This window comes from Martes martes (assembly GCF_963455335.1).
Source record: "Martes martes genome assembly, chromosome: 8".
NCBI classification, from domain to species: Eukaryota; Metazoa; Chordata; class Mammalia; order Carnivora; family Mustelidae; genus Martes; species Martes martes.
This window is the reverse complement of record NC_137895.1, coordinates 75040187-75054063: the sequence shown is the minus strand read 5'-3', so window position 1 is coordinate 75054063 and position 13877 is coordinate 75040187. Positions and strand designations below refer to the sequence as shown.

At 33.5% G+C, this 13877-nt stretch overlaps 1 protein-coding gene across 1 annotated transcript in view; it reads left to right on the top strand.

The window, feature by feature from the left end:
- Nucleotides 1-13877, top strand: part of CPNE8 (copine 8) — a 203509-nt gene that overhangs the window by 170841 nt on the left and 18791 nt on the right. The window contains exon 16 of the mRNA XM_080812527.1: nucleotides 3446-3573. Coding sequence (XP_080668653.1) covers nucleotides 3446-3573 — 128 coding nt within the window. The remainder of the gene's footprint in view (nucleotides 1-3445; nucleotides 3574-13877) is intronic.

Here is a 13877-nt window from a genome sequence, read left to right as displayed (position 1 = left end):
TATTGAATGTATGTCTTTTCTTTTATCTAGATGCTAATGATTTAACAGCCAAGGGTCTTAACACTGTATGCACGAAATAGAAGCTCGACAGATGTTTGCTTATGGAATAAAAGGGAGACTTCTCGCAGCTTTTCCCCACCTAAGCAACCTCTAGGTAGCAAGGGATACATTTCAAAGAGAAAAGTGACCACTCCTTAGAGCTTCTCCTCAGCGTTTTGTTGTCTCGTTAGCCCTGCTGAAAAGTGTTACGGGCTCTAGGCAGCAACAGACTGTACAGTCTTCTCTCTTGGAACTGAACCTAAATCCTCAGTACAACACTTCAGGGAGTCCAATGGGGGGAAAAATGGATGAGAGATGGACATTCCTCCCCACTTAAGTCTGTGTGGTGGGATTAGTGCTCATTCTGAACTCTGTTCTTTATGTTCTATGTGTTCTACAAATTAACATTCATTATTTTATAAATGGGAAAGGTTGTTAATTAAAAGGGAGATATAAAATAGGGCATCTGCTGCCCTCTTCATTAATAAACAACAAAATCAAATGCGCTTATTTTCAGAAATATCCTGTTCTTTGCTTTTGTTCTAGAGCCACATATAAGTTTATGTTAATTTGTTTTAACAAGTAAAAACTAATTGCTTGTTAGTAATTAGTAACTAACACACATAATTATTTTGTGAAATGAGTTTTTAAACAGACCTGAAAAAAATCTTTTTATAACTCAGTACAACTTTGTCATTAAGAGGAAAGTCTCACTTTAATAGCTATAAATTATTTTAAATAATCCTGATATAAAGCAAAGTATAAATTAAAAAGAATATGTAATTCTATGTCATATGTTCTTATCATCCAAAGCATATGAGGAATTCATAGAGCAATTTATTATGGAATTAGGACTAATGCAGAAATCAGTGCTTTAAATATTCCATAATGATGAATAGAGCATCCAATGACTATCTTTCCACTAAGAAATGAAATGGTGAGAAAAATGGTGACCTTATTGTAATTTCAGTTCCATAGGAATAGAGAAAATATGTTATTTTCTAGAAATAAAAACCCTTAGTTAAAATGGTAAAATGATGATGAAAAAGTAGCTCAGAACCATCCTGGTTTGTATTTCTTCCCCTAAGGCATATATAGAATACATTTTTACTTGCTCAAAATCAATAATGAGTGTTAATTTTAACTAGCTTCATAGCTTATCAAGGGAAAAGAATACTGTAAAATTTTATTTAAAGGAAAGTTAGATAGATCAGCTCAGATTAACATCAAAAGCGATCATTAACTGCTTTGTGCTAAATATTGAACTTTTAAATTATAATTTCAATCAGTGTAACCAATTTTATAATATAAAACTATAAGAATGTATTATTATATATTGTAAGAGTTTTTTTATTATTTTTATGTTTTTAAAAATTTACATGATGGTCAGTTAATTTTTAAAAAATTGAATGAAAGACAAAATTAAAAGGAAAAAGTGGGTGTATATCCCTCTCACACAAATGGCAAAATTGAAGTGGTTGATAACATCTGCCTTGGTTTCCTGAGATTTCTTGTCTTTCAAAATGCTTAGGATTTCAAAACATGGTGGCATAATGGTGGTTAAGAAATTTGGCTCTTGGGGGTGCCTGGGTGGCTCAGTCGGTTAAGCATCTACCTTCAGCTCAGGTCATGATCCCAGGGGCCTGAGATCGACCCACATCGAGCTTCCTGCTCAGTGCAGGGTCTGCTTCTCCCTTTCTCTCTTCCTCTGCCTCCCCCCAGTTGTGCTTATGCTCTCTCTCTCACTCTCTCTCTCTCTCTTAAATAAATAAATAAAATATTTTTTAAAAAAAGAGAGATTAGGCTCTGAAGTTTTAGACTTTATGAGTTAAAATACTGGCTCTCTCATTTTATTATGTAATTTTGGGGCACACTAAACTCTCACTGCCTTAATTTTTTCATTTGTAAAGTGAGAATAATGACAATATTTTATCTACTTTTTTTAGGGTTGTCATAGAAAATGCCTAATATATATAAATATTTTAATGTACAGCTTAGTATATAGAATTCAACAAATTTTATTTATAAATTACCGGTCACTTATGTTTGTTCAGATAAAAACATGCATGCTGAAATTATTGTATTTTAAATATATCCACATTTTTTTTTATCCTTTCTCCCTTTCAGAGGTCAAGTCTAATTCCCTTTCCCTTGAGCATGGCCTGTACTTAGTGATAACTTTCTAGCAAAGAGATTAAAGTAGGAGTATTGGTATGCATCTTATGGGACTAGCTTATAAAAGCTGTTGGGGCTTCCTTTTTTACTGTTTTTCTTGGATTATTCATTCTGAAGACGTTAGCTGCCAGGTCGTAAGAACAGTCTGGCAGCCCTCTAGAGAGACAACGTTGACCTCCTGCTAGCAGCCATATAAGTGAACCTTCCTGGGAGCAGATCCTGCAACTCTGATCAAGCTCTCAGATGCCCAGGTTGGCATACTGACTGCAAACTGATGAGAAATGCTTTGAGAACCACCTCCTAAGCTGCTGCTGACACCAAAAAATGTTTGAGATAATAGATAATTATTGTTTTAAGCCACTGACTTTAGCGGTAATTTGCTACAAAGTAATAGATAACTAATTACTACCTTATTTGTGTAATTTGCAAAATCTGGACTAGGAGAATTGAACCTAATAATAATAAAGCATTCGAGGTATGAAAAAGCTAGTCCAGGTTTCCAAGTATGAAGTTGCCCTTCAATGTGCCATCTCCAGAATGAGAACTTAGTGGCAAGCTCTCTCTGCCTTGGACAACATGATTGTTTCTTTGATTCTTTTCCTTTTACCTTGTCTTGATATTTTCACACCAGATTACATTCCCTCAGACCCCTTCTCTCCTTGGGGTTATGAGTTGTGACCCGAAAATATGCATGTGGCAGATATTTTGTATTTTTCCATCTATAACGTAGAGCTGATTGGATAGTGATTTTTTTTTCTTGATTTTAATAGATGTCACTACAGAAAACTTGGGAAATATTAAACAGTTTAAAGAATGAAATGAAAGTCACCAGTTATATGGAGCCATCCCGATTTAACCACTATTAATATTTTACTTGCTTCTTATCAGGGTTTTTATACATTCATCTCTACACGTACATAGACATATGTATAATGAAGACATTAATTATAGAATGTTGTGATATTCAACTTCTCAAGATTATTTAGAGTATTCTATGGTTCTTCTTTTGGAGGGTATCAATTTTTAATGCTTATATATTAGATTCATCATATCACAATTTTTATAATACATTGTCATCTATTGTTGACCACGTAATTTATTATTTTTTACTCTTACGTAAATGACCATTCTTTCAAAATGTCTTTGAGTGTCAACCTATCTTTTCTCTTTTTCAGCTGATCTTTACAGACACTACTAATTTTTACTCCTTTTTTACCTGTCAATTCTACAGAATGGGAACCCTCAAAACCCCTACTGTGATGGCATTGAGGGGGTCATGGAGGCTTATTATCGGAGTCTGAAATCTGTACAACTGTATGGGCCAACCAACTTTGCTCCTGTAATTAATCATGTAGCAAGGTAAGTAGAAGTAGACAAGGGATTTATGCCATGTACCAGACTGCCGTGAAATTACAGTAGTACTGTTACCGTAACTCCACAAATCAAAGGTGTTTTCTTCTCATTTACCTCCAAGAAAGTGAGGAAAGAGATACGGTAGAAAGAATCGCCACTGAGCTCACGTTGCTAAGAACTTGACATCAAAATCTCAAGTGAAAAATATACACTGAGTTATATCAGGCTCTGTATTTGCTCAACCAAGAAGAGTTTTATTCGTTGAAAAGGCAGCCATGAGAGCAATAACAAGATCGATTATCATCTCAACAGTGTGAATCTTTCAATCTAATATCACATTCCATAGTAGCATGGAAGTAATAAGAGACCCACGAAGACAACTAAAGCCTTTTAGTGATATATAGGGCACATTATTTTAACCTCTCTGAAATTAATATAATAGCTAATTTTAAAAATTCCCAGAGCTCTACCTGTATATAGTACATAGTATTGAGATCAGAATATAATTGCTTATTACTCCAGTTACATGTTCTGGAAAGAGTTTTTAAATGTAATAATCTGTACACATTTGCTTATCTTTTTTTTCACCAGTGTATAAATAAATAAATTAGACACCACTTTTAAAATCCCTAAAAAGTTTGACCCAGTTGCAGATCCTTTGAAACACTGCCTTATGTTTAGAAAATGAAAAATGTGTAGCTTTTGTATCTTTCCCAATATGTAGTCAGAACTTGAAAGTATACTGCATTTGGATAAGTTGATCAGTGCCTAAAGGAGATAAGAAACCTCAGTTCTCTGTTTAAAGGTTTCTGGTACTATATCATCTCCATATTGGACATCACGAGTGACTTAAATGTGTTCTCCTTTCCATTATCTGGGACACAGACACTATACTAAAATACCCCTGTACCCAGGGCTGACCCCAGTTGAACTCTTCCGTGGAAGTCCATCTCAGGTTGACAGTGATACAGCGATGACCATTCTCTTCTGAGTCCTATGGCTCAGGTTGGTGAAATATTTTCACCGACAGTCTGTTTTAAGTTAGGAATTTCATGTCTCATGCCTGGACACACACAACTTTAAAAAAGGATTATTTATGAAGTAAAACTATGTTTATCTTTATTTCCTCTTCATTTCTATGTTGTCCTATTCTGTTACTTTTTTTTTTTCTTTAAATACAGGTCTCGACCCACAAAACTGATTTCAAAATCCACTAATGGGTCATTACCTATAATTTGAAAACCATATCCTAGCTAATTGTATTAGCCTATATAAATAGTCTTATTTGTATTCTATTTCTTAGTTTTTTGAGGGTTGTCAGATGAAGCAAATTAAAAAATAATATCACAAAATAAATTATAGTTGACTCTCATTTTCTGTCACACACGACCATACAGATCACTGTCTTCTATAAAAAGATAAAGGAAAAATGATAGGACTTATTTTGTGCCAACTCATGCTGGTTATTATAAATGTTTTCGTGAGTGCTTACTGGTTAACTTTATATCTTTTACCCTGGATATCTCTACTGTTAAACTTCAAGATGTAAAATTTCTAGGTGCATTTCTTTCTTTTTTTTTTTTTTTTAAAGATTTTATTTATTTGTTTGACACAGAGAGAGAGAGAGATCACAAGTAGGCAGGGAGGCAGGCAGAGAGAGGAGGAAGCAGGCTCTCTGCGGAGCAGAGAGCCCAATGCAGGCAGGACCCTGGGATCATGACCTGAGCCAGAGGCAGAGGCTTTAACCCACTGAGCCACCCAGACACCCCTCTAGGTGTATTTCTATATACCATCTAAAACTGTAGGCTCAACATTGTCCGATTACCATTTTTCATGTTTTGTCCAGCATTTAAAAAAAAAATTCTCAAATATAAGGGTAGTTGCCAGCTAATACTTTCATACTCTGACAATAATCTGTAATTTAATAATTCTTCATTGTTATTTTTTAATGAGAGAAAATAAGAAACACATGAGATATGGCTTTTGGGGAATCATCTTTCCTTCCAATATGATCTGAAGTTCCATGTATCTACTCTTATTACGAAGCTTTATAAGAAATGCTTTTCTCTTTTACTTTACCTTTGAGAATAATGTTTACTTTATTTTTTAAGCTTTTTATTAAGACAGGTGATTTTTTTCTGACCCAAAATTACCATCCAAAATATTTATCAATTAAAAGACAAGCTACTGTTTTTTTCTAAGTCATGAGAAGTGTAGTATGTATGAGCCCTGTTTAAATAAAACTCCTTGACCATTTTGTTACTTTTAAATGCATTTTATCAGTGTTTCACCCTGCCCATCATATAGGAGGTAAGTACTTAACAAATATCTAATAAATGAATTCTGTATATGTTAAGATAGTGGTCATTGAAAAATATTTTTATAAAGTCAAAAATGAATGTATTGCCCTGCCTTTTTATTTGTTTGATTTTTTTTCTTCTTAAAAAGTGTGTTTTCTATATTGATAAAGGTTTAGTTATTTATAATAGTTTTCTATAAACGTTTCGAAGAATGCTTCTTCTTCTTCTTTTTAAGAATAATAATAATAATAATAAGCCACCGCATGGGTGGCTCTGTCGGTTAAGCGTTTGCCTTTGGCTCAGGTCATGATCCCAGTGTCCTGGGATCGAACCCCATATCGGGCTTCTTGCTCAGCGGCAGCCTGCTTGTCTCTCTCCTTCTGCCTCTTCTCCCCACTCATGTGCGTGTGCTCTCTCTCTCTCTCTCTCACCCGTTTCTCTCTCAAATAAATAAATAAAAATCTTAATTAAAATAGAATAATAATTATGCTCATTTTGGAACTGGAATCTATGTGATAAGATCTATGTGATAAGACTATTGACTTTTAAGATAATACTGAGATAACAGTACTGTGAGTCAAGACCCAAAGCATCATGTTTGGAAAACTTGAAGGTTTTATATGCTATTTTGAGGTTTTCCAGCCCCCTGCCTCTAATTTCCTGTCTGACCGGTTTTCCTTTCATAGAGTTGTCTGGAGAACAGCATTTCAGAAGATGTAAAAATCCCACTCAACATCCACTGATGCCCTGTCACAAATTTCAGTTCAAACACTTCAGTTTGCTATTTAAGAACTTTTAATATCCAACTACCACCACCCATCCAACATCATTTCCCTCCACTTTCTCCCAGATGTGCTGTACTCTGGTCATAGAGTCATTACGTCTGGTTTCTGAATTGTTGTATATCAAAACACTAATTTGATCCGACTCAGTTGTTGCATGTAGATCTTTTCCCCACCAAGGACAGGGATTATGACTTAATTAAAGATGTAAGTATCTCTAAATTTATATATGTAAGTGTTATAAGTTACATTTAAATTAGATTATAAATTATATTTAATATTTGTAATAATATGATAAAAATATAATTTATAATACATATGTTTTAAGCCAGCATAAAGCCCAGTACTTTACACTCACTGATAAATCCACACATGTTAATTTAATTGAATTTTATGTATGCCATGTATTATGACTACATTTTAATGGGGCACCTGGGTGGCTCCATTAGTTAAGTGAAGTGTCCAGCTCTTGATTTCAGCTCAGGTCATGATCTCAGGGTTGTGAGATTGAGCCCCATGATAGCATGGAGCCTGCTTAAGATTCTCTCTCACACCTTTGTCCGTCCCCTGCCACTTGCATGCTCTCTCTCTCTAAAAAAAAAATAAAATAAAATAAAATAAGTAAGTTTGTAATAGGAGATCTAAAGGAGCTATTAAGGATAATGCTTAGTCAGTGTTAATGACCTGTAGAAAATGTCATTGTGATTGATAACTACTGTATCAATAAAGGTCCTCAGGAGAAACAGAATAAGATATATAAATATAGATAAATAGATAAATTTATCTTAAAGAATTGGTTCATGCAGTGGCAAACACTGGCAAACCAGAAATTTGTAGGGCAAGCTGGTAGGGTGGAAACACAGGAAGGATGTTATATCCTTTCAGTCTTGAGTCAGAATTCCTTTTTGGGGGCACCTGGGTGGCCCAGTGGGTTAAAGCCTCTGCCTTTGGCTCAGGTCATGATCCCAGAGTCCTGGGATCAAGCCCCTCATTGGACTGTCTGCTCAGCAGGGAGCCTGCTTCCCTTCCTCTCTCTCTGCCTGCCTCTCTGCCTACTTGTGGTCTCTGCCTGTCAAATAAATTAATAAAATCTTAAAAAAAAAAAAAAAAAGAATTCCTTTTGGGGGGCAGTTTTTAATTAAGGCCTTCAACTGATTGGATGAGGCCCACCTACCTTTTTGAGGATAATCTCATGTATGTAAAATTATCCAGTTGTAGATATTAACTATATCTTCAAAATATCTTCGCAGGAATACCTTAATTAGTGTTTGACTAAACAACTGGCTACCATAGCTTAACCAAGTTGATACATAAGACTATCATATCTAGCAAAAGATAGGTATCACCATTACGTTACACATTGAAAACAAATTTAAAATCAGAGAAATCCTTTCCATCTATGAATTTATTAAGAGAGCTAATGTCTATAACACTATGCTTAAATCTCATTAATTAATAATGGTAGGAAGAAACATGTTAAGGAAACCATGTGTTTATATAGACGTGGTTGTAATAAAGTGGGGTTTACTCAACCCTGATTAACCTCAGTGCCCTCTCGGATATGGCAATTACTATTTTCATATTCCTGTTTAGATCACCTTTTCAAAGGTTTTTCTTCATCTTGAATTCTACCTCGGTAACTTCAAGTCATTCAAAACATATTTGCAATATATTTTTGTTGGTATATTTTACCAGCTTATTACTTCAAAATAATCTAATATACCAATGAAAATATCAGTGATCTTTCAATGTCCTGAAAAGTTTACTATTTTCTTCACCTGACTTAAATAATATATTTTGATTCCTAACTACTAGTCATTTGTTTCTTGTGCCTAACCAGTTACTTGTTTTAAGGCTGTCACATTTCAGTTTTTTAAGAGGATTCTATCAATTGCTACCTATTGACTAGATTTTTGTATCTACATATCTAGACCCAGATAACCAACTAAAATTAAGTTTTATTTTTGAGTCCATAATCCATCCCAGGCAATGTGCTCAGTGGTGTCATCTGGACTATTTCTTTTAATCTTCACAACAGCTCTAAGAGGTGTCAGTAGTGTTATTATTCCTATTTTCCTGATGACAAAATGGATATGTAAGAGTGGCCATTTGTGGTGGAGCTAAAATTCCAAACAGAATAATCTTACTCCGAGTAACTATGTTATGATGCCTTACAGACTTAAACCCTTTTATCTCAATTCCAGAGGTAAACACACATAAAAGAAAGTGCAAGTTAACTACATATGATTGTGGATATAGTCAGTCACTTCGTTAAACTGCCCAAAGTAGTTTGGTTAACAGCTTAGTAACAGAAAAATTACTATGTTATGTTGTATTGGAATATTTAAATGTATCCCTTTATTTAGTATTAGGATTTAATTCATTATGTATATCAAAATTAAACTACTCAAATAAAACATTCCTGAGTCAGTTTCTTACCTTGTCTTGTTTCCCTCTCTATTCCTAGGAAATAATAATAAGAATATCCCACAAATCTGAACCAACCTATTAGGAATCTTATAAACACCATCCCAGAAAGTTCCTTGACAAAGACTCCAGGCGAACGCGTTTGAATTCCAAAACCCTGACACGGTTCACCTCTCTCGCAGATTTACCATAGTAATATTAAAATATAAATTATAGATTGCCTATATTTGACAAAAAACATTTAACAGGCTTTTAATAATAAGAGTTTTAATTATGCAATTTATAAAAAGATTCATCCTCAGGTTCCTTTAAGCAGCAAGGTTCTTTAATACATTTAAAATATAATTTGAATCTGAAGATTACATATCAGTGTTACCTCCTTGAAGATGGATTGAGATGTGATCAGCCTCTACTTTCTATTTAACACATTTCTGTAGCATTTTAATTACTTTATTATAGATATATACTACTTTAAAATAGACTTAATTAGAAGTGGTAGCATAAAATATGATTTTGTTTTAAACTTAGATTTATTTGCAAAGGGCAGCAGTATGTCAGTGCATACTGCAAAGCCCTAGAAACCATGAAAAGTCTTAAAAGATTAATTTTTGGTGCTTATGGGGATAAAGACTAAAATGAAATTTATTTTCAAATTCATGTATCTAGCAGTAGTGAGAGTCACACAATAAACTCATGTATCTTTCTACGGCATTTAAAGCTAAGAAATATAAAGCATTAATACAAACATTTTTTATAAAATAAAATGTAAAACTCTTAATGAATTTTTAAGATTAAAAAAACAAACTTAAGAGAAATTCAAAGTTTACTATACCTGCTTCAGGCTCTATTCCTAACTCTTTCAGCAGTATGAGTATATTCTCCCCTTCTTTTAAGTATACTTTCTGGTGAATCATAAGAAAACCAAAATGTAAATATACAGCAATCAAAAGACATGGAGTGACTGAATGGATAAAATCACAACACCGAACCGTATGCAGTCTGCAAGAGACTCAACTTAGATTTAAGGACATACATCGACCAGAAATGAAGGGATGAGAAAATATATTATTATTAGAACTGATAAATGAGCTCGGTATTTGTAGGACACATAATCAGCCTATAAAAAAGTTGCATTCTATAAACTAACAGTAAACTATCTGAAAAGAAACTTAAGAAAAGAATCCCATCTACAATAGCACCAAAAAATAAAATAAAACATTTAAGAATAGACGTAAGCAAGAAAGTGAAAGGCTTTTCTAGTGAAAAATATGAAACATCAATGAAAGAAATTAAAGCACACAGACAGATGGAAAGATATCCCATGTTTATGGATTGAAAAATTAATATTGTTTAAATGTTCATACTACCCAAAGTGTTCTACAGATTTGGTGCAATCCCTACCAAAATCTTGATGGTATTTCTTAAAACAGCAAGGCACTTATATAAAATATAAGTATATATACTAACAGAACAGCATAGAGAGGCCCAAACAAAAGCCTGCAGGTATGTGGCCAACTGACCTTTGACAAGGGTGCCAAGTAGGCACAGTAGGGAAAGGATAATCTCTTTAATAAATGGTGTTGGGAAAACTGGATATATACATGAAAAAGAATGAAATTGGATCCTTATATTACCACAAAAAAGTTAACTCAAAGTTGATTAAACATAAGACCAAAAATGATAAACCTCCTAGAATAAGACAGAGAGAAAACCTTGACATTGGTCTTGGCAATGATTTCTTGGGTATGACGCCCGAAGCACAAGCAGCAAAAGCAAAAATAGACAGGTGGGACTACATCAAACTATAAAGTTCCTACACAGCAAAAGAAACCATCAGCAAGATGAAAAGGCAACCTGTGGAGTGTGAGAAAATACTTGAAACTGTATTTGATAAGGGGTTAATTTCCAAAATATATAGGGAACTCCTACAACTCAATAGCAAAAATACAACTAATCTGATTTTTTAAATGGGCAAAGGACTGGCACAGACATTTCTTCAAAGAAGGCATACAAATGGCCAACAGATATATACAAAATGCTCAACATTGCTAATCATCAGGGAAATGCAAATCAAAACCACAATGAACTATCATTATCACTGCATGCTTGTTAGCATGGCTATTATTAAAAAGTCAAAAAGATAACAAGTGCTGCCCAGAGTGTGAAGAAATTGAAACCCTTGTGCATAGTTGGGAATCTTAAATTGGTGCAGCCACTATGGGGAAAAAAAAAGCATAGTGATTCCTCAAAAAATAAAAATAGAGCCACCAAAAATCCCACTTCTGAGTATACATCCAAAAAAAATTGAAATCAGGATCTCAAAGAGATGTCTACAGCATTATTCACAACAGCCAAGATATGTCCATGGGTAACAATAAGATACTGTGCACTTAAAAATTTGTTAAGAGGGTAGACTTCATGTTAGTTTGTGTGTGTGTGTGTTTTACCATATGCACACATACAAAGGGATACAAAGAAAATTTGGAAATGGTATATTTATTTATAATGGTATATTTATTACCTTGATTGTTTTAATGGTAACATGAATTTATACATATGTCTGAACTGTATATATCAATTATATAGTTGTGGTTTTTTTGGTGTACCAATTATACCTCAGTAAAGCTGGAAAAAATATACTAATAACTGAGACTTTCTTTATGGATGATCAGAAGTGTTGAAAGAGAAATAAAAGTAAATACCCCCACCAAAGAAAATCAGACAGTTAAGCCACTTGAAGTGATATTTATAAATAAATATGTGTAATGTTAAACTTTCTGTATTGTTTTTAAATCTAGTTAAAATTCGCCATTTTAAGAGCATCATTTGGTAAGAAAAGCAGAAAAACCACACTCTTGTACTCGTAGAAGCTTTCCTCACTACTATTTATAGCCTTCCATTAATCACATGAAATATAAAACCCTGTACTTCTGAATCATAGTAAGAAATGCTTTTTTAAAAAAATAATGGGTACTTAAAATTTAAAAATGAATACTTGAAGGAGATTATCTGAGTTCTTTTATTAAGAAAAAAAGTTAATCATGAAATAGGAGAATAGTCTCAGATCTGGTTGGGATTGTTTTTCATTGATTGTGTTACCATTAAACTTAAAAGTCCTTGATGTTGAAGATCAGTTAATTAAGTGTAGTGGGAGTATTTTTGGCTGTACATTGTGGAACCGGTGCCATGTTATCTTTGTAGGGTGTGAACATGCCACTTAACTCTATTCTTTTGATCAGTCTATGAAATTACAATTTCTTAGCATCATGAGCAATTATTAGTTTTTCTAGTATGGCAGAGTTGTATGTTTTTCTCATCCATATGGTTGTTAATTCTGCTCTCAAGAAGTTAAGTTTTGCCCTGACATATTATGCTGTTGGTCTGCCCTGATCTGTTCAAACTTGATCCCTTTGGGTACTTCAGGTTATGAAGAAGCTTTATTGGTAATCAGTAGACATGTTCTTGAACCCAGTTTTTCTGTGATGCTAATTTTTTTATTGATTCTATGGTACATATATATATAGATAAATAGATACATAGATATACATACATCTATAAATACTCAATGATTTTTACAGAAGTAAACCAAAGTCTTCTTGATTACTATCTCCTAAGAGTACCATAATGCTTACTTGTTTTTAGATATGACTTGCATACTAATTATGTATTAAAAGTCATAAAAATTATTATTTTTTTTTTAGATTTTATTTATTTATTTGGCAGACAGAGATCACAAGTAGGCAGAGAGGCAGGCAAAGAGAGAGGGGAAAGCAGGCTCCCTGCTGAGCAGAGAGCCCGCTGCCAGTCTTGATCCCAGCACTCTGGAATCTCGACCCCAGCCAAAGGCTGCTAATGTTAACCCACCAAGCCATCCAGGCGCCCCCAAAATTATTATTGTTGATAATATAACAATATTATTATATACATTATACATATATATTATATTATTATATACAACAATAATGTTGATAATACAATCTAGATACCCAGAATGTAGAACACAATGGGAAAAAAATAGATAAAATAAAATATAATATTCATAAAATTCTCCTATAAATTATTGAGTATTATTTGGTGAGAACTTTGATAAACTTCAAGTACTAGAATATATTCTTATTATATATATTATTATATATATTAATTTTTGTCTTTATTTGGTATCCTTTTTTCCATCTTTCATCAGTTTAACAAATATTAAGAACTTGAACCATGGATATGTCAAAAAGTGCTGCTTCTGTTGCATTTGTTTTATTCACGTGAAATTCACGTAACATAAAAGTAACCACGTTGAAGTGACATTCCACACATTCACAATGTTGTGCAACCATCACCTGTGTCTATTTCAAAACAAAAACCACTTATGATTATTGCTACCATTCATAATTTGTGTTATAGATTGAGTAGCATGTGTGCAATTTCTTTATTAACAATACAAAGGCTGTGATCTTGATCTTAACGGCAAGGATAAAATTTAGATAGCTTAAGTAATTTACTGAAGATCATAATGTTGCTTAGCCAGGATTTCTGTTTCTGCAAGCTATATCCATTCTTTCGTGTTAAACATACCTGCATCCAGCTTGCCTATTATTAGGGAATGAATTTCTAAGGCAGGTAGGCATGTCCGTGTGCTGCCATGTGCCTATGTTGCTGTTATTCTAGTGTGCTATTTCCAAAAAATGTATTATCTGAGAGCTTGAATAATATAGACTCCTAACATATGCTTAAATATTTTCTTGAGATTAAAGGTTTGTTGACTGTGCGATTATATGTAGCAAACACCGCATACAGACGAACTGTTATA